The 22,372-nt window shown below is 35.3% G+C and overlaps 1 protein-coding gene and 1 pseudogene across 1 annotated transcript; both read left to right on the forward strand.

Moving 5' to 3' along the window:
- Positions 1–6,363: 6,363 nt before the first annotated feature.
- Positions 6,364–11,849, forward strand: LOC118058018 (uncharacterized; annotated as a pseudogene).
- A 3,213-nt stretch (positions 11,850–15,062) lies between these two features.
- On the forward strand, positions 15,063–18,017 carry LOC118058017 (protein PLASTID TRANSCRIPTIONALLY ACTIVE 16, chloroplastic). Its single transcript, XM_035070748.2, has 5 exons — positions 15,063–15,638; positions 16,253–16,702; positions 16,812–16,880; positions 17,144–17,202; positions 17,293–18,017. Exons 1-5 carry the CDS (start codon positions 15,195–15,197, stop codon positions 17,816–17,818), a joined length of 1,548 nt encoding a protein of 515 aa, XP_034926639.1. The 5' UTR covers positions 15,063–15,194; the 3' UTR covers positions 17,819–18,017.
- Positions 18,018–22,372: the final 4,355 nt, after the last annotated feature.

The following is a 22,372-nucleotide window of genomic DNA, read 5'->3' on the forward strand; positions in this document are numbered from 1 at the left end:
GAATCCATGGCAGATCCTTCAATCTTTCCTCTCTTCATAGCTTGTTCAATTCTTCGGCAAATCCTCACAACATCATTTCAATGTTGTTGTGGTTGGTTGAGGATTGTTAGAAAACTTTCCAATAGCTTGGTAATCTTGGCAGCACCTAGAAACTCGTAGTATCGCCGCTACCGACGTGTGGAATCACGCATTGTCTCTATTGGAAGAGCACCTGGTGAATCTAAAACTCCTTTGTCCCCTCTTCAATTTCTCACTGACAGTGCAGCAAACAAATACCTATAGAGGAAGTCCTGCTCTGTTGAAGTTTCAGTCTTCTTCATGTTTTTCAGTCTAGGCATGTCTCTTCTCTCTACTCTTGCATTTTAATACTGACACTGTTGGAGGAAAATCATAGCTGATCTGAAACTACTGTATTCCTTCTTGGATTTCCCATTTGTGGATCTACAAATAGATTCCTGCCGAAAGAGCTCTGCTACGTTGAAGTTTGAAGTCTGCTCGTATTTTTCAGACCAGGTCTGGATCTTCAATGTACTAAGATGTCTCCGTGCTGAAACTGATGAGAGAAATATTTGTAGCATATACAACTTATAAATTCCCTCTTGCATTCCCAATTTGCAAAGCCATAAATGGATTTTTATAGAGGGAGCTCTGCCACATTGAAGTTCAGTGTTTAATCATGGTTTTTCAAACCAGCATCTTGTGCTGCTGAAATGAAATTGAGCTCATAATCAGGGCAGCTTCCAAGCAGACTAATGCACCATGAACATGAGGCTAGTGGTCGTTTGATTATATTAGATGAGGTGGATGCGATGAACACTTAACAGTGCAACTGGACAGGAATCAGAATTGTCATTAGTTGATGATTGAAGGCATTGTTGATATTGTTCATGACGGAAAAGGAGAGATACAACTTCAATGGGATAGGAACAAGCAGTGTTCCCACAGAAAACTATGCAGACACTCTCTTTCCATTTGATGCTCAACACTTGTTCGAGCAGATCTGAGTCCCGCTACTTCACCCTTGATGCTCTCAACCTTAATCTGATACTTGAACCTATATCTGACTCCTTTGTTCACTTTCATTATCTTTCTTCAATCTCGTGCAGCACAACTTGTACAGGGGACCTACGTTTCGACCCGGTTCATGCATGATAAATGTATGAACATGTAATCTATATGATGAACGCACCCTTCGAGAGGTGACAATATGGTCGTAACTCTTGTATGATGGACAAGAATCATGATTTTTGCCCAAACTCTACAATGAAAATTTTCGGAGCAACGGCCAACGTGTCACCCACAAGTCCTGAGGTCAAGATGCTTCAAGAAGGGTTTGCCCTTATGCAAAAAACGATGGCACATACAACCTAAGGACAGGTTCTATTCATTATGTGAACATGGGTAGGTTTTCTATCTGGTCTCAAAAGGGTCTCATATCTGCCCAGTGACGTTCTTCGTAAAGACAGTGTGGGGGCGTTGCAAGGAATAGCTAAGGCACGTATACCCACCATTACCAAGCAGGCACTCAGATATGAGTTGGGTGTTTCACGCATCTGAACCCTGACCAATAGTCTTAGGGCAGATCGCTAGTTCCCCACCTAACCTAGAAGCTTGTGTGTGCTTTTAAAAATAAATACAGGTGATGCATGAGACAATTCTATAAAATACATGGAAATAAATATTAACAAAAAGATAAAAAATGCAAAAACTTAAACACATCAAATACACAAAGCTTAGTCCAATAATGTTAGAAACAGTACCTTCCCCAGTGGAGTCGCCATTCTGTCGCACCCCAAAAAATAAATATCAGCGCGCGGCATCGGCTGGCGATCTTTCTCGTTTGTTTGTTGTTTGCTTGAATTTGGTTCGTTGGAGTCGCCACCTAGTAATTGATTTCGGGCTACTAGGAAACCGAGTGTACTGGTCTTGTCAGAGATTCGCGGGTACGGGACTGGTTGTGGTTAGGGAAGGTATTAGCACCCCTAACACACCCTACCTGAGGTAAGCTGCTTCGCGAATTTGATGTGTTAAAGAAGTTTTAATAATTGTCTTTTCATCGGAAATTAGAAATATCACTTACGTATAAGTTAATAATTCTTAACCGAGATCCGATCAAAATATTAAATTCTTCTTTAATATATTTGCAATTTTATCATTAAAAAATATATATAAATAAATGAAACAAAATACAAACACCCAAACATACACTTCCACTATTTTTGTTTCTTTTTTTTCTTTTCTTTTCTTTTACATCCATATTTACAAGATATCAATTACAAAAAATCAAAACTAACAAATTACATTTATGCCTTGTTTGTTTCAAGGAAACTGAATTCCAGGAATTCAGTTTCCTCATTTTCCAGTGTTTGGCAACCATCCGGAAAGTTAGTCAAAGGAAAGTTAATTCCTTAACTTTCCGGTCAACAAGAAAATTACTTTTACCCGCAGGAAAGTGTTTTCCTTTTCTTATCAAAAGGAAAACACTTTCCTTTATTGATAAAACGCATCTTCTTCTCTCTGTGCCCGAAAATAGTTGAAAAGCAAAGAAGATCTGCTTGGCATTCTCTCTGTGTCCGAAGCCGTTTCAATTGCAGGGATGCTTGGCATTCTCTGGTTATAAACCAAAGAAGATGAGAGAGCGCAGGGGGAAGAAAAAAAAGAAAAACTAGGGAAAAACTGAGCAAGAAAAAACTGGAAAAAAAAGGAGCAGAACCAAGGACCAAGAGGAGAGAAACCCAGAAGCAAGAAAACGAAGACGCTGGAAACACATACAAGGGTGCTGAGAACCAGCAAGAAAAAACCCAGAACAATTCACGAAGAACAGGAGGAGGAACAAAAAAAAGACGAGGAACAGAGAGGGAGAAAACGAGTGATATTATAAAAGATTAAAAGATCCCATACAAATAATTATTATAGTTTAGTGCATCTTGTACGTGTATAGTTTAGTGCAAAATAATTATTATAGTTTAGTGCATCTTAAAGATTAAAAGTTTTTTTTTCATACCAACAAAAAAACCCAAATATATAACTCTTTAACATAAACTAATTTGGCTTTGTTCATATGAAAAAAAAAACTTATTTTAAGCTTTTAAAATTAAAAAATATATATATTAATAAATTTTACTTAAAAAATATTTCACAAGCTTATTTCTCTATAATATGATATGACATATATAGTTATATTTTATAAAATAAGTTATGTATGAATACATGATATAATAAAAAATTCATCATTATACTTTTTAGATTTTATTTTTTTTATTGTAAGTGATTAAATATTTATATTAAATATTATATATATATATTAGATAAACTTGAAAAAAAAATTAATTCATTAATAAATTATTTTCCAATTCATTTTCCATAACACAAACAAACACTGGAAAGTGTTTTCCAGTTCATTTTTCATAACACTACCAAACATTGGAAAATACTTTCCCGGAATTCACTTTCCAAAAGGAATTCACTTTCCTGCAAACAAACGGAGCCTAAAACACATTAAAATTACCAAACAGTCCCTAAACAATCCATAACAGTGCTGGGAAACCCTTCAGGAACAGTAGGGACAGTGGTGGCGCGTCTTCCCACGCGCCACCGTCACTGGCGGCGCGTGGGTTCACGCGCCGCCGCGGGAAGAAACCAGAAACATGGGGGAGCTGGATCGACCCCTTCCCCTCTTCACTTTTCTACCGGTGGTGATGACCCTCGTCACCTGCAAAAGGAGAAAACAACACAAGCCAGTTGATTTTACTTGGTTTTGTTTCTTAGATCTATTATTTCCGGTTATCTTTCTCCTTTGTGGCGTCTGTCCCGATCTTCTTTCTTCTTCAGCTGGCGGATCTGCCAGTGCTTGAAGACTTCGGTGTGGAAGAGAAAGAAGTGTTTCCTGGGCACGGGGAGCAGCTGCGGTGGAGATGTTTCCTCGGTTGTGAGTAGATCGGGTCCGTGGGGAGGAGCTGCTGCGGTTGGAGGACGGCGGTTGCAAAGGGGGAACGACGCTGCTGGGGAAAAGGAACAGCGGTGGCTGGCCTTGCTGCTGCTTGGTGGGTTACTGGCGGTGGCCTCGGTGGTGCTGGAGCTGCTGGTTGCGCCGCGGTGGGCGCTGGGTTTCCTCTTCTCCTCTGCTTCGGGTGCAGACGGCGCTGCTGGAGGCCGATCTGGTTGCTGAAGATGAGTTCTGGTGACCGGTGAGAGGAGAGCTGGCGTTGGGAGATGTGGGGAGGAGAAGAAGAAATGGGATGGCTGCGTGGTCTGAAAAAATCAGAACCAAGGGGAAGCAAAAAAATCAAAAGTCCGATGGGGGGAGGGGGGCTGTGAAGTGGCTGAGAAGAAGAAAAAAAATCTGGTGATGGGGGATCGGCTATGGCTTTCTTTTTGGCTTTCGTTGGCTGGGAATTGGGAACAGAGTTGGGAGGCGCTGCTATTGAGAAGGGAAAGGAACGGCTGGGGGATTGGAGAATCATCCAAACCGGGGGGGTGGCTTGTCTTGAAAAAAAAGGGTTTAGGGTTAGGTTTTGTATTTTTTCTGAAGTTGTCAAAATTGCCCCCCCACTTTTGTTTGAGTTAAAGACCAGTATTTATAGGCAAAAATGTTGCTAGGTTTTTCAACTTGGTCCCTCAACTTCTTTCTTTTTGTAAATTTTGATTTTTCTTATTTTTTTGTATTTTTTGAAACGAGCAATATCAACGTCGACTCAAATGCGGAAAATCAATGATTTAAAAATGACGCGTGAAAAGTCAAACACGTTTGAAAATCTTTTAACAATTTAAATTCTTTTTTTAGACGACGTTGAAAATGCTAAAATGATGAAAATATATAAAAAAAACATATTTTTTGGATTTTCATTGTTTTTCTCTATTTTTGGATTTTTTTGAAAATATATCAAAAACATGGGTCAAAAATTGGGTAGCAACAATAATTAAAATAACAAAGCCTAGAATTCAATGCAAGCATGCAACAAAAAATGCCTTTAAAAAAAGTCATTAGCCTTGTGTTTGGCTCTATAAATACTCTACAGCTCAAGAAAATATAGTGTTTGCTGCCTCCTTCTTTTAAGTCCCATTATCATATCTTTCATTGATTACATTAATTAAAGTATGTTTATCATTTGTTGAAGTCTTAACACTTCTCCTGGCCTAAATATCTTGAATCAGTCTACTCAATGCCTCTTTAATCTTGAAGATCATGTAGTAATGCTCACTAATTCTCACCATCTTTGTATTAGCAAGCTAGTCCTTATTAAATTTGGCTTTTAAATTCCCCATTTCTTATTATTCAAGGTCTAAAGCAGTCTTTACACATAATCTAAGGCACCTAATGATTACCTTTGAAAGGTGTTCGAGTAAAAGTCTCCATTCTTTGTTATTTGCTATTCTTGAACATTAAGTGATTGAGTGGATCTCGCTCAATAAAATTTTCCTATTATGACACATCTTACTAGATTTTATAATTTGAAGTCATCTTTACAAGTTTTACCCTTTTAAAGTAAGTTCAAACTATACCTTTATCATAACATTCACAACTTTCTTTCTTATCAACAAAAATACATAAAAATAAAAAACTACCACAATGCATTGATTTTTGGCAAGTTATAATAATATTTAACAAATCTTGGATAATTCTCAACTAGTTTATTTTTTTAAAAAAAATCAATTGATTGGATAATTTTTTGCATGGCTTGAATGGTTAAAACATAAAACCAAACCAACCTTGTTTTGGTTTTAAATATGTGTTTAGTAATGCGATGCATAATACTTTTATAAAAGTGCTTTTTTATTTAATAAATAAATAAAAAAATACCTTAATCATTCTATATTTTAGTTGTTTTACACTTATTCTCATGTTTTGAAAAATTACATGAATGTAACTAACTTATAAAATAATTTAGGATATAAACGGTTACATGACACCAAAGTTTAAAATGTAAATTATAATTTTCAAAACAAAAAAAAATAAAATATAAAAATGATTAAAATTTAAAAAGTTTAAGTAGCTTTTTTTAAAAAAATATATCAATATAATATATTTTTAGATTTTTTTATTTTTAAAATTAATAAATTAAAATTATAAAAAAATTTAAAAAATTAATTTAATACTTTTACATGAAAAAAACAATTTGAAAAAGAAATTTAACCACATAAACAAACCGTCCTGAATTGGATTCATAATTATTTCAACTATTAAAATCCAATTATCCAAACGGAGCGCAAAGATCAGAATGAGAATCCGACAGTAAGAGAAGGCCTTTCCTGTCTTTTCTCCTTTGTCCTATAATAATAATTAAAATGAAAAATAAAAAAAGAACTGCATAATCTTTAAAATAGGAGTGATTCCTTCATCTTTCTCTAGCCAAACACAAGCTACTTACCCATCAAAACCCTAAAACAAAATGTCGGGCGGGTTTTTCCGGGTAAGCTTCACTCTTTTCAGATCCGAATATGAATTTGCAGTTCCAGATCTTGGAATTCGATTTGATTTGTTTTTTTTTTTTAAAATCTAGGGCACGTCTGCTGATCAAGACACTCGATTCTCCAACAAGCAAGCGAAGCTGTTGAAGTCGCAGAAGTTCGCTCCCGAATTGGACCATCTGGTTCGTTTTCTTTTGTCAATTGAGTTGCTGAATCCTTTGTGGTTGAAATTATCTAATTTTGTTTCAAATTTTTTAGGTGGATACGAGGAAAATGAAGATGGATGTTATTAGACCGTGGATTGCTACTAGAGTGACGGAGCTTCTCGGCTTTTGAAGATGAAGTTCTTATCAACTTCATTTATGGCCTGCTTGATGGAAAGGTATTATTGATTTTCTGCAATTAACCTAACTTTTTTTTAGTGTCTGAAAATAGTTCATGTTTCGCTTTTCAATTGAATACTGCACGCGTGGATCCTCCTTCTTTGCCTAATATAATTTTACAATACTTGCCTAAAGAATTGTTGAGAGTTCATTTGGTGTTAGGCATTTTGTTTCTTAACAATAGTCAAGTGTGGTTTAGTTATCATATATATTTTTTTGTTGTATACTGTATTGATGCAGGAAGTGAATGGGAAGGAGGTTCAAATATCGCTTACAGGATTTATGGAGAAAAACACTGGGAAGTTTATGAAAGAGCTTTGGACACTTCTTCTTAGTGCGCAGAAGAATGAAAGTGGTGTTCCTCAACAGTTTTTGGATGCCAAAGAAGAAGAAACACGGAAGAAGCAGGTTTGAAATGCTTCTCAAGTCATGATGGTATGACATTTCAATATCAGAATGGATCTTTACTTACTTTGTTAACATGGATTATTGCAGGCAGAGGTCGATAGGATAGCAAATGAAATCCAGAAGAAGAAGGAGATTGAGAAGGAGATGAGAGAACTTGAGAGGGAAAAATTGAAGAAGATGGTAATGCTAACTCATTCACGCTGGAGTTGGATTCCCTAGAATTGGGTTTTTGGTTTTAACTTTAGTTTGTGTTTTCATGGTACTCAGCTAGCTTCTGCAATTATTTGGGTTCATGTCCTTTACCTCAAACTACTGTAGGACATTGAGGTTGAAAAGAAAGCCAATAATGCTATGGAGCCAGCCTCAAAGCACATGCTGCCTAAGGGTTCAAGTGGTCATGCTGAGGATGAGAAAGAAACTGACATGAGGAATGGTGCAAGAGGAAGGAAAAGGTTAGGATTTTTATTTTATCTTTTTAAATTTCTTCTTAAGGAGCAGGGTATGAATTATTTTTCAGGCCTATCATGGTAACGTAGACTCTTCATTCTTCAATCTTTACAAATTTATAGCAGAAAATATTGCATTATTGTGGACTTCAACCTAACCTATGTTGGTAAATTTCTGCACAAGCTTTTATCATGATGTGATTCAGGAGCATGTTAAATAAGTGCTCATTTTATATTCTGGAAGATCAGTTGCATAGTGCATTTCATTGGTACTTTATGGATGATTGATTCTCATTTCCCTCCTCCCTTTTGTGTTAGTAGTGACTGTATAGGGTGTACTATGTTGTTTATAACGCGTCTAAGGTGAAAAAAGCAGTGCAAATTAGCAACCTCTAAGAATTCTGCTTAGTGTAAAATGCTGTTGGATGCTTCATGGAGCACAAGCACTTATTTTCATCTTCCTTGATTGGATTTAGAACCTATCCCAAGACATGCACACAAGGTTCATTAATGCTTATATCATAGCATAAATCTTGGTGGTTTCTACAGAACTGTGCTTCAACATGATGAAATGCCTGGGGCTCTAAGAATTCAACACTCTAGTTGACTGGTTGATACGCTGCAGCTGCTCCATACCTGGGGTAACCATTCTTTCTTGTTAATATACAAGGAAGACCACATAGCTCCCTATTTGCTCACCCCAGACCCACCCTTTAAAGTTTTGGTTACATTGCATATGGGCACAAGAACAACTGTCTAGATTTTGCATAGACAAAGCAATCCAACATTGATTCAAGCTGTATATTTCCTACCTAAAACAATTATATGTTTGTAAAAATTCTCTCCAATGATGATGAAATAGCCAAAAATTCTACTTAACTAGTTGGAAGAAACTAAAATTGAGCTCTAACATTTGTTTTATCTATTAGGAATTATTCCAAAAAGGGCGGATTTTTTCTTACCTTAGCGTTACTTTTGGATGAGATGCAGTTTGCATGTGTGTCCATGTGTTTTTTTGGGCAAGATTGGAGTAGTGAAATACTAATGATAAATCTCTTACAGGGCTTCTAGGTCTCCTCATTCGACTGATAGTTCATTTTCATCTCCTCGGTAATTTTCCTTGCCATCTTAATATTTGATCATACCTCCTGGTTCGCTTCGAGAGGATGAGCTAGCTTACCAATAACTTGGGCTGTCTTGTGCAGAGGCTCACCTTCTAGGACTAGCAGGTCAATTTTAAATTCAAGAAGTCATTCAGGGTATGTCTTTTTATGCAACAACATTAATATTATAGTCACATCATTTAATTACTTGAATTTGGAGTTTCTCTTCCTTTTCTTTTCCTGTTTTGGTCATTTTATTTAGGTGCAAATGAACATGCCACATGCAAACATTTCTAAATATAATAGTAAAATGGATTGCATGATTTACCTGTATCTTTTCTCAATTGTTCGTTTTTCCCTTTCATATTTTTAATCACAACACCTAACTTTATGTATGCATACCTCAATTGCAGACATAAGTCAAGAAGTGTGTCTAGATCACCTGAAGCACGAAGGCAGCGCTCCATATCTTCTGATAGAATGCGCTCATTAAGAAGGCGCTCAATTACTCCTCGTCGAAGGCGTTCACCCAGAGATTCACCCTCCCCACCTTGGAGGAAATCATCATACTCCGGGCATATATCTAGATCTCCTTTAAGACATAGGTCACCATCCCCTATACGACGTAGATTGCGTTCTCCCTTTCAACGCAGGTCACCCTCACCCTTGCATGATAGATCTCCTTCACCAGTTCGACGTCGTAGATCCCCTTCACCTATTCGACGTCGCAGATCCCCCTCACCTATTCGACGTCGCAGATCCCCCTCACCTATTCGACGACGCAAATCCCCTTCACCTATTAGGCGTCGTAGATCCCCTTCACCTATGAGGCGCCGTAGATCCCCTTCCCCTGTACGCCGTAGATCTCCTTTCCCTATGCGCCGTAGATCCCCGTTGCCTTTAAGGCGTAGATCACCTTCACCCGTGTCACGTAGATCACCTTCACCTCGTCGTCGTAGATCACCCCCTTCCTTACGACGCAGATCACCATCTCCTGTACGTCGGGGGTATCAAAGGTCTCCTTTTACTCCTCGTCGTGGGTCTCCTTCTCCTATGCAACATAGGTCATCTATTATTTCACGCAAGAGATCTCCATCTCCTCATCGTCAGTCTCCTTCGCCTTACACTTCAAGCTCTCCATCTCCTGTCCAGCATAGGTCCCCTTCTCCAGTGAAATCTCCAAAGGAACACAGATCACCCGTGCAGTCTCCTGGAGAAAGAGTTAGGTATGTTCATTTCCTTGGTGAGAAACTCCTCTTAAGTTAATTAGTTTACATTGAAACCAGATCTGTAATAGTGAAAATATATATTGCAGATTACAACAAAAATTGTTGCCTATTCCACGCCGGTCCTCAAATTCTTTAAGGTCACCACAAAGAGATCAGAAGGATCGGAAAGATTTATGCAATAGATTGCCAGCTTTATCTCCTTCACCAGAGAGGTCCCCACTCCGGCCAGAATCCCCACCAGTTGCAAGAAAGAGTGCCAGCAAAGACGGAAGGTGATTTTATTTTCATTAAAAAATATAGCGTTAACTTATCTTCAGAATTCTGATCACTTGTGCAGTTATTTTATACACATGTTTACAATTTTTGGCTGCTAATGAAGGTCCCCTAGTCCATATGAGAGTCCTGCCAGGCAAAGAAAAGAGCAAATTACACGTGATGGTAGCTTAAGTCCTCAGAAACAAAGAGGGAGGAAACCTCTTAAGGATAGTCCAGAAACTAGCAAAGACCATGAAGAAACTGGTCACACTCGGTTAGATTTTGAGCTAGACATTCTCTGTTCATTCGTGTATCTTTTTTGTGATAGTATTTTGAATGTTTTGGTTGGTTTATAACTTTAATTGATTGCTCTGTTTTTAGGGAGGGTGGGGACTATTATTCTAGGTCATCATGGAAACGATCTATACATCCTTCTAACATTAATAAGCAGAAAGATTCTCCTGTGAAGGTTCACTACAAGGATGAGCAATCTTCTGAAAGATTAGCCGGTCGTCAGACTACTGATTCCAGAAACTATCCAGATAACATGGATTCGAGGAAGAAAGACCAGGATATAAAGATGTATATGTTTCTTGCTCTACATCTTTTGTTCTTCTACCCCTACCCCATTTGTGTGCATACATTAACCAACTAGTAGCTCTGATGTCTATCACATTCCTTACAGTGGGAAGTCTTCTGGGAGGGGCGCTGATCATGATCTTGATGCAAAAAAATCTCCAACTTTGTACAAGGACGAGAAAGACCGTTCATGCTTAAACAGTTTTAAGGATAGTGATAAACATCCCAAATCAGAAACCGCAGCAGTGACAGCTGAAAAAGTCCATCATAGTAATGGCAGTGGTGCACTGGATTCTGGTTCTAAGGAAAGTGATAAGCATAGAGCAGAAAAGAGGGAAAAGTCAAAGCATAAAAGGTCGCATCGGCTTGAAGTGGCTTCAGATGATGATGGCAGCTATGGTTCTGAAATTGAAGAGAGGAAAGAGGCTAAAAGGAGGAGGAAGGAAGAAAAGAAATTGCGAAAGGAGGAGAAGCATCGACGGCGTGAGGAGCGACGCCGTAGGAGGGAGGAACGGCGTGCAGAGAAGCTAAAATTGAAGGATTGTGATGATGCCAGTTCATCTTCTGATGAACATGTTGGCAGGAGGGAGTCCCATCCAAGTGATGATGAGGAGATAGAGTCTGATCAGAAAAAACTTGAGATTGAGCTAAGGAAGAAGGCTCTTGAATCACTTAAAGCGAAGAAGGGCATCAATCGCTAAATTTGTTACAGCTTTGAATATTAAGCTTTGTACTTTAATCATGTTAAGCTTTTCTTTATATTTGCTAGGAGCTTTTGCTATGGATGGGGTTTCTTTTTTTGTTTGTGTAACCTTTTAATGTAGTCTCTGTTTCCTGGTGGCAGCTGAAATGGATAGATGAGGATTTTCTGAGCTATTCTCTTGAGTGCACCTTTATGCAGACCTTGCTGCTAGTTTTTCTGGTAATAAATGTTGTCCCTTGGCTGGGAATCTGTTTTTTTAGTGGATTTTAACAGTGACATAGATGTTGACGGAACATATATGTGAATGCAGCATTGCCTTAACAGATTGATTTTCATATTGTTTTCTCTTTAAATTATTAGACTTAGTTACAAAAATAGTTTTTCTTAGCTTCTGTGGGACAATGCAATTTCTAGTGTTGCTCCCCACATTTGTAAGATCAGGTGTGCAAGATTAAGTGACACTATTTCTTAGGATGAAAAGCGAACCTACAGGTTATTTCAGTTTAATTAATACGAAGTTGATACTGAATTGGCTTTCTGGTCAATTGGTAGATGAAATTATTGTCAGCTAGATGACTTGCTTGAGCAGACCATGTGCAGATTCACTTTCGAGCAAGATTCAGGTTCAGCTTAATTAATACGAAGTTGATACTGAATTGACTCTCTGGTCGATTGTTAGATGAAATTACTGTCAGCTAGATGACTTGCTTGAGCAGACCATGTGCAGATTCACATTTGAGCAAGATTCAGGTGAACTGTTTTCATTCTGTATTGCCTGTCTTACGATAACTCTGCCTATTGTTGAACTTTCTCTTGTTTTTGTTGGCTGCATTCTCACTGTGTTTTGGTCTGACCTGTGTAGATGACAGCTTGAGCATTGTTCCTGGGACTTTGTTTTCTAAAATTCTCCAGGTGCTGTGGTCTTGGGCACGTCTTGTCCAGATCTGATATTTGCTTGATGTATATAGCAAAAAAATGGCCGTGTATATATATGCAATAGTTAGCTCTGTATGAACTATTCCTTGCATTTTGAAGGTGTTGATCTCTCATTCATGAATTAGCTTAATTGGTTTTGGGTTGTCGGTATTTATCCATTGTTAATTATTTTATTTGACTTAGTGAGGGTAACCCGGCTACTATTTTATTTGTGGCAGTGATATATTCTGTAAAATTGTGTTTGTTGTTTTCTATGCCTGTATTTTGCTTTTACCTTTTGACTTCTCAATATAAAAGATTTTATGGCATTAGGACAACTCGTGAGGGTGTGAGCCCTTGGGAGCTGTTTTGGACCTGACTTTCACTGGCATTGTCTTACGATTTCTTACCTTTGCCAACCATTGTGCTGAGGTGTTCATTATAGTTTCTGCAATCACACACAATACATGCATACTATACGCTTGTACTGGGATCTAGAAGATATAATATTTCATTTGTCTAGCATTCTTTTGTTGACTTAATGATGAGCATTTAGGGTTACTCTAAGCAGTATGTATTGCTTGCTGTGTTATGCTGGCTTTAGAGCCACATTTAGTTTGAAGTCTTTTTCCGACTTGATGCTTGGTCATTGATTGCCAAATTGTGGGAGAACACTCCCTGTGAAAGTTAGGTTAAGAACACAAAATGATTGATGAGCCTGATTCTCTCATTTTCGTTTCATAAGTCGGGCAACTTGTGTTCTGTTGATTCAAATCAGGACCTTTTTGTAGCTGCTTTAAGTTGATTGGAAATTTTCGCAAGTACTTAAATTATGTGGAGGTTCATTTCTTCATTTGATTGTTATTTAAGGCAGCTTTATAGTGATCTTTTTTCTTTAAACTGTTTTTGCTAGAGTAATGTTGGCTAGGAATTTGACTACCAATGGAGCATAGATTACTAATTAGATAAATAAAATTGGAGTATTTGGTCACTACTTTGGTACTCTCTCCGTCCCATTATTATTGGCCTTTTAGCAAACAAAAATACACAAATTTTAAGTTAGCTCCAGTAGTTCATTTAGAGGGTTCGGTATTATAGTAATTATTGTGGTTTGAAAAAAATTATGAAGTAAATTGAATAAAAAATAATTTAATGTGTTTTAGTTAAAAAAATATTTTTTAAATTGATGTGTATATATATATATATATATATTTTGATGGTTTTTAATTTAAATATTAAAGGGTTAATTATTGTTATTATATCAAGAAATAAATAATACTAAAATTAAATATTTTTTATTGTTTTATTAAACTGTGTGTAATTTCATCACGTATAAAATATATCCAACAAGGATAATTTTTCATGATTTTTTTAAGCACATAACATCAGGTAAAATATCATTAAAAATAAAATTAGGATTGCGATTAAATTCTGCAAATGATATGTTATCAAAATGATTTTTTTTTTTTTTTAACTGGAGTGGACCCAGCTCAATGCATTTAGATTTGAATCGGATCTAGTTTAGCTGGAACAGTGGAGTTCAACTTTATTATGGATGTTCAAGTGAAAAATGAATTATATTTACTCTTTATTGAAAGTGTCTATGGGTTTGTGGAAAACAGTTGAAAGCTGTTTTTTGCAAACTTGTTTTTTAAAAAATATATATATTATATATATATATATATATATATGAATCCTCCATACATAGCAAACTGTGTATGGAATTATTAAACAGGTTGTGTCTGTATTTTATTTCAAATGCAGACGCAATCTTCTAAACAAACTTGTTGATTTTAGCATGGTGTACACTTTCTACTCCTAAGCTGACTAAACTTGATGCGTTCTTGATTTGTAAATTTAAGAGGTAGCTGCTATAACTTATAAATTGATTCACTTTTTTAATAATGGGCTCGGAAGTATATTCATGAGTTTCAAGTCATACATTAAAAAGTTTGATATTTTATAATAATGTTGGATTTGGCCAAGGAGTGCCCTTATAAACATTTAATACCGTGAGTGTAGTGGCAGTTTAAGAATTTTACACCATTGGGATTCCAAGCTCAATATTTACTCACTCAAAAGCCAAGTTTTCAAAATTTGGCTTCAATGAATGAACATTTTTTTCTCTCTTATTTTCCAATACATATTTCGAGCTCACAAAGCATGGTTAACGGCCCAGTTGTTGTCTTGTCAAAATGTTGTTTTCATCGCTACAAGAATGTAGTTTAGGGTATGCTTTTTGCAATTTTAACTTGGCGATCAGAAAGGGTTTGGAGAGGTTTCTTGCCATCAATGTTTGTGTGTGTGGTGCTTACATTTTATGGGACTATTGCTAGAGGTCGATAAATACATGATATTTTGATGGCAATCATGCATCATCATGCTGTAAGGGGTCTGAGCTCTCCTGTTAATGTCTCTCTCGGCTTGCGTGGGCCAAGCAGATTTATGAAGGGTTGAAGCTCTACCTCTTGCATGATCCATGGAAGATATGTCATTTTCTAGTAGCTCAACATGGCAAAATGGCGAATTTGAACTTCTGGTGCCAAATATTTTCAAATAGATAACATGGAACTACGTGGCTCAAGTTCATTTGCTGCCAGTCCTTTGCCTCCCCATCCCGATATTATCCAAACTAAAAACACTAGGATGGCCACAGGACACAAGCTGTAAGGCCTTGATGGATATAGTGTGATGCACAGAAAACATCAGAACAACATAGACTTGAAGGAGGGAGGCATCGTTCGGGAACTTCTCTTTTCCCTTCTATGGCTCCAGCTCTCACCTCCAACTCATTTCTCCTGAACACCACACCCCATTCAAGACTCTCCCTCAAGAACCCAGGACTCAGAGTCTTTGCCAAAAAAGCTGGACCCTTCTCCACATTTCAGTTCGGCCAGCCAAAAGATGATGGTTCATCGTCAGAAGGAAGTCAAACTGATGGTTCAGGCAATTCAAGTCCCTTTAATTTCAACTTTGGCAAGGTACCTGACATGAAGTCTTTGGTGCCTGTTGTGAGCAAGCCTTCTTCCGGGTTGTCATTTGGGAACATCAGAAGGAAGGACCCTGGCACTGTTTTTGTTGCTGGTGCTACTGGGCAGGCTGGCATTCGTATTGCACAGACGCTACTGCGTGAGGGTTTTAGTGTAAGAGCTGGGGTTCCTCAGCTTGGAGCTGCTCAGGAGTTGGCTCGTCTTGCCGCCCTGTACAAGGTTAGCTACTTCACACAACTGGAAAATCTTGGTTCAATCCGAGTATGGTATTTATGGAACACTAGAGGTAATTTGTCTAATCCAATCCTAAATGGTGTGTATGTGGATCAAGCTCACAAGTATATCCAAAAAGAACTATTTCTGCTTGATGTGGTCAAATTATCATCAAATACACTGCTGGACTCATTAACCAATGGAAGGGAAACCATTTTAATGAACAGAAAAAACTACTCATTTTGTACCCATATTTGATTTAAGGTTTCCATCTTGCCTAATTCAACTTTATGAATTGAGTGAATGCTCTCTAACGTTTGATTCTAGACTCCACGTTTTGGACCCAAATCTTCAGAAACAGATTTTAGTCGGAATTGTTCCTTGAAGAATAGAGGAGCAACGTTCTGATGAACTGATCTATATTGTTGTTGAGAAAGTTTATATACATATATATATAGTTCTTCTATCCTGGAGTAACATCTGTTATCAACTCTATAGTTAAAATGAGTATGGATAGTTTTGGATTGGAAGTCAGGTTCGCAGAGGCAGCGTCTTTACTATGATACACTGAGCTGATATATATGCTTTTATGTTTATATGAATTCCTATTCCCGCAACAGATCATATCAAATGAGGAATCAAAGCGCCTCAATGCTGTTGAATCCACCTTCCAAGATACAGAATCAATTGCCAAAGCAATTGGCAATGCAAGCAAAGCAGTGGTTACAATTGGTCCTACAGAGAATGGCCCCACCTCTGAGGTCTCCACACTGGACGCCTTGCAAGTAGTCGAAGCTGCTCAGCTAGCAGGAGTCGGCCATGTTGCCATAATCTATGATGGGAACCCAGCCAGCGCATCAACTTACAATGTGCTAGATGGATTCAAAACATTCTTTAACAACCTGTTCTCACAATCTCAGCTTCCTGTACCCGAGTTCTTGCAGAAAGTGATTGAAACAGATGTTAGCTATACTTTTATAAAGACAAGTTTGACAGAAGACTTTTCACCAGAGAGTTCTTATAATGTTGTTGTGTCAGCTGAAGGAAGCACTGGTACAGACGACTTCAAAGTAATGTAATGTATGCAATTAATTTTCTGTTTCATTGTAGTATTTATTTTTCGTATTGATCTTTCCTTTATGTTACAAAGGCTTTATTTTTTGGATTTCACATTGTTAGGTAGCCAAATCCCAGATAGCGTCCGTGGTGGCAAACGTTTTCTCAAATACATCGGTGGCAGAAAATAAGGTAAATGTCTGAGAAGATTGGAATTTGGTTATTATAGAATCATGGGTGTGGTCTTTACTTCCAACGTTTTTTAAAGAAAACATCTCAATGACTCCTCTTTAATGTCCTCAGTTCCTTCACACAACACACAAATTCTTTCATGGTAAGGTGATAAATAGGCTCGAAGCAGAACTTTCCATCTCTCATTTTATGAAATGCTACCGTACCCTTACTGATTACCGAATAACTTGCAAATTGCTGTTGCTGCACGTATTCGGTATCAGGTTGTGGAAGTTTTCACTAATCCATCGGCACCATCAAAACCTGTGGACGAGCTTTTCAGGTAATTGGGGTTTGAATTTTTATTTCAACTTGGTCTGTTTTTTTGTGAAAACAAAACTGGCTAATTTGTGCAAGTGATAATTGCATCCAGTGCCATTCCTGAAGATGGAAGAAGAAAAGTCTATGCAGAAGCTCTTGCAAAGGCAAAAGCAGAGGAAGAGACAAGGGTAGCTGCTGAGAAAGCATCCGAGGCAGCCAAAAAGCTGGAAGATGAAGTGAAAAAGCTTTCAAAGCAAGGAGCTAAAGCTGCTAGTCTAGCTGAAGAAGCCCAGGGGAAGGCAGAGGCTGCAGGGGCGTCAGTGGAAAACTTCTTGAGTAAAGCAACAGAAGCTGGTTCAGGGTTCTCTTGGGAAAAACTCAGCTCCCAGATATCAACTGCGGTTCAAACGACTACTGAAAATACAAAAGTGCAGCTCGCAACCGTCAGGGGACAAGCCAAGGCTCGTTCTTTGCCGGTCCAGAAAGCTGTAGCTAAACAGCCTTCACCCAAACCTCGTGCTTTGAAACCAAAGGAGGAGCCAAAGCCGAAGGCTAAAGAGACAGAGCCGAAGACAGAGGTGCGGAAGGTGTTTGGTGGCCTTTTCCGGCAAGAAACCATTTACATCGATGATGACTGAGGCAATTAATTTCGTTGCAACCATCTTATCTTTCAGGCTAGTTTGATATGTAGATGTGGTTTAAAGCTTGTAATGCTGTTGAACGTGAGTCTAAGCCTATCATGTACACCGTTTTAAAGCTTTCAGATCATTTTCCATATGACTAAGAACATGTCTTCAATCTGGAAAAGGCTCCAATCCAAATATTTCCGATTCTCTCCTTAGTTCTTCATGCTCTAGAGCAATATGAACATGAAAGCAGATGCAAAGGATGCATGCAGTTTACAAATTAGAGTCCATCAGAAAGGTACAAGATAAAAAAAATTGGACCGGGTTAACAAATATGGAAGAATATAACGGGAAAAAATATTATTTTCACAAAAAGATCTAAAATAAAAAATAATAATTAAAAAAATGAGGAAAAAAATTAAAATAAAAAATAAATTAAAGGCTAATAAATTTTTTGATTGTAGGATTTAATTGAAACAAAAATAACTCAAGAAAAAAGAAAAATAAATAAAAGAAAGAAAGAGGAAAAATTTTAAAAAACATAACACACTGTAAACCTGAATTGATAGGTGAGATAAAAAACCAATAAAATTTTTATAAAAAGATTAAGGACAAAAAAAGAAATCCAAAGAATAAAAACCAAATAAACAAAGAAATACATGAAAAATTAAAATTGAAGGACTAAATAAAAAAGGAATAACACTTATCCAAAAGGACAATGAACAAAAAATTTTCAATGGAAGGGTTAAATTGAAGAGAAAAATAACTAATATACTAAGATGTATTATTCCAAGGTCATTTTGATTATTATTACTATTATTATCATAATAATAATAATAATTATTATTATTATTAAGATCATTACCATAATTATTGTTACCACTACCATTATTATTATTATTATTATTATTATTATTATTATTATTATTATTGCTGCTCATCTTACTACTACCATTATTGAAATAACAAAAATCATAAACTTATTTTGAATGATAAAATTATTAATATTATCATTATTACTATTATTATCACTATTATCATCATCATCATCATCATCATCATCATCATCATTACCACCACCATTATTACAATCATTATTATTTTGATTATTATCACAGTTATTACTATCATCAGCACTATTAAAATCATAATAAACTATTATCATTATCACTATTTATTTCACTATTAATAACATTATTACTTTTATTATTAGTATCATCATCATTATTATTACTAATGGTACTATCATCATCATCATCATCATTATTTATTATGACTATAACTATTATCATTACCATTATCATCACCAACACCATCATCATCATCATCACCATTATTATCGTTACTATTACTATTACTATTACTATTATTATTATAATCATTATTATTGTTGTTGAAAACACAAAAGTTACAAATTTGATTTGAAGGATAAAATCAAAAACCATAAAGATTTTGATAAAAAAAAAAACAAGAAATCATAAGAAGAGTGACTAAATTGAAATTTTTATTTTTATTTTTATTGTAAAAAAATTGAATTTATTTGAAGAATAAAATTAAAAGAATAAAAACTTTGAAAAAAAATGAACAAATTAAAAAATAAAAAGTAAAAGAACCAAACCAAAAGGTATATATACAAATTAGAATTAAATAATTAAATTGAAAAATAATAAAACTTTAGTAAAATAGAAAATTAAAATTAAAATAATTAAAATTAAAATTAAAAAAAATGAATATAAAAAATCAATAAAAATAAAGATCAAAGTGCAACTCTCAAAAAATAATAAAAAAAAATCATCAGCAATAAATCAAATATTTTTTCATGACTATCGTCATTCATAAAGAAAAATAACACGACGAAAAACAAAATAAGACAACAAACAAAAATTTTCAACTACCGGAAGAAGCGCCCAAAATTCATGGCGCCTCGCCGCCTCCTATATGTGCCGCTTTTCTAATAAAAAATACTAATTAAATATTAAATAATATTATCACCCTTTACCAACACACAACAGTTAAACTATTAATTAAATGTTGCCCCTGGGATACTGTGAACACAATAATTTCGTCAATGAATATATATATATATATATATATATATATATATATATATAAAAAACTTCATACATTTTCAAAATATTTTTTTTATTTTTTAAAATTTATTTTTAATATCAACACATCAAAACAATAAAAAAATAATAATTTAAAACTAAAAAAATAATCAATTGTTTTAAAAATATAATTAAACAACAATATCAAACACCACCCTAAATTAAAAAGGAAAGACAACGACAACAACTATGTTCATAACGAAAACACAAAGGGCTGATTATGTTATTGGTCAAAGATTCAACTATTTGTCAAGAAAATTAAGTTCTACGCCAACACCCAGCTGCTTTGCTTCCTGTCTGTCACCTGCATGTCTCCATCGTCTCCGGCCGTCCCTCCTCGGCGAGCAACAACAGCTCAAAATTTCTTGCCGTTCGGTCGACCTGTCTTTCCATTAATCAACTCTCATCGGTCAGCAAGGGCATAATTTCAAGAGTGCACCATTTTGTTAGCATTTTTGCATTTTGTTCTCTAACTTTTTTCTAACATTCAAGACATTTTAGTAGATATACTAGCATAATACCGTCACCTTACCAAATCTACTACTCCACATTCTAATTAATTTAAAAAACTTAATGAAATAAAAATAATCAATATTAATTAATTGTGGTGAATTTTTAATTGAATGTGCAATTTCTAGTATTTAATATCATGTGATTCTATTCTCGAGTTTATATATATATATATATATATCATATATATATGTTTGAAAAAAAGATAATAATCAATTACAACGAAATGATGCTCAAACAGTATATTAGAGTTTGTTTGGAAATGTGGTTGCGGTTGTTTTTTAAAATATTTTTCATTTCAAAATGCATCATGTTTTTTAATTTTAAAAAAATTATTTTTGAGATTAACGCATCATCAAAACGATTAAAAACATAAAAAATATTAATTTTTAACAAAAAAATTGAATTTTTTTGGAAATATAGGTTGACCCGCGTTTCTAAATGGTCTTTTAATATTTGTTATTATTAATTATTTCACATCAAAGTAATTTTAAGCATTAATATTTTTTAACACGAATTATTGTTTTAAAGTGAGATATAATCAGTTAAGATTAATATTATAAACTAAAAGATGATAAATTATTAATTATCAAATTCTTGATATTGAGATAAGCTAATCCATGGATAGTGCTTCTATTATTTTTAAAGAAACAAATCTTTGTTTTTTTAGTGTTACTATTATTAATTTTTTAAGATTAATTATTAATTATCAAATTAACCTCTATATATTATTGTCAAAACAATTGGCAAGTCATTAATTTCTCATAAGGTTGCATGAAGAATAATTATTGTTTACACTAATGATTATTATTTATATTAATCTTGAAAAATAATAAAAAGACTCAAAATTCATTATTATTTATATTAACATGGTGTCAAAATTGCAGCACCATTGTTGCTGGAATTTTGACACCACTGTTTATAATTTACGGCGATCGTTCGTCGTAAAAAATATAGGACCGTTGTTTTTGCCCCTCACATCTATTTTCGATATGATTTTCATCTAAAATTAAGTATGTAAGAACCTATTTTAAACCTCAAGAAATTTCAATTCCACCCTTGAAATCCAAAAAATCAAACCCCCTCTCTTTCCTACAAGCTTTTCTCTCTTCTTTTATATTAAATTCAAGGACCTGGCTTGTTATAACACAAATGAAGTTTAGGAGCTGTTTAATACAAACCTAGAGCTTCAGGGATCAAAGTAATAAAAAAAAACATAAAAGTTTTAAAATAATCACTTAAGATTTTCAGGAAAACAACATTTCAAGCCAAGAAAGCCCAGAACAATGTCTTTTTTGTACAGTATAAAATGCTTTGTAGTGAGAAAGAATTCCGAAAAGAGTAATGCAAAATATTAAGAAAAAATAATAAGAGGTTGTTTTCAAACATATACGTGAACGTCCACAAGATTAGTACTGGGATCCAATATCTTTGGATCCTACATGAAAATCACGATCAAATGATTCACGATCTGTTTGGTGCTTCCTTTTTCCTTGTTATTTAGCATTTTTCCTTTGAGAATTATAGATTTTAAAGTATAGATGAACCCTTTAACTAGGGAAATGTCTGCTTATAGTGGCTGAAATATAGAAGCTCGGAGTATTTGCTCAACCAGGCATGCATATAACTATATAAGCAAACATACCAGGCAAGCATGCATGAATTCTAGAAACTTTGGAAACTGCTAGTAATTGCACCATGCTACACCAAAATGTCTCATATTTTTCCAGCCTTTATAATATTATGCTTACGCCAATGAACTCTTTTTTGGTGAGATGGGATTTTTCTTCTTTTGGGATCAATATATAAGAGCTGCATAAACTATAGTCTTCGCGTATTCGAAGTACTTTTTTTGCAAGACGTAGAAAATGCATGTTCTCGATCCCTTCTATAAATATTGGTGCCTTTTCTCAAAAAAGAAAAAAAAGCAGTAAAAAGGGTGCATGTA

Source organism: Populus alba, chromosome 9 (assembly GCF_005239225.2).
Source record: "Populus alba chromosome 9, ASM523922v2, whole genome shotgun sequence".
NCBI lineage: Eukaryota > Viridiplantae > Streptophyta > Magnoliopsida > Malpighiales > Salicaceae > Populus > Populus alba.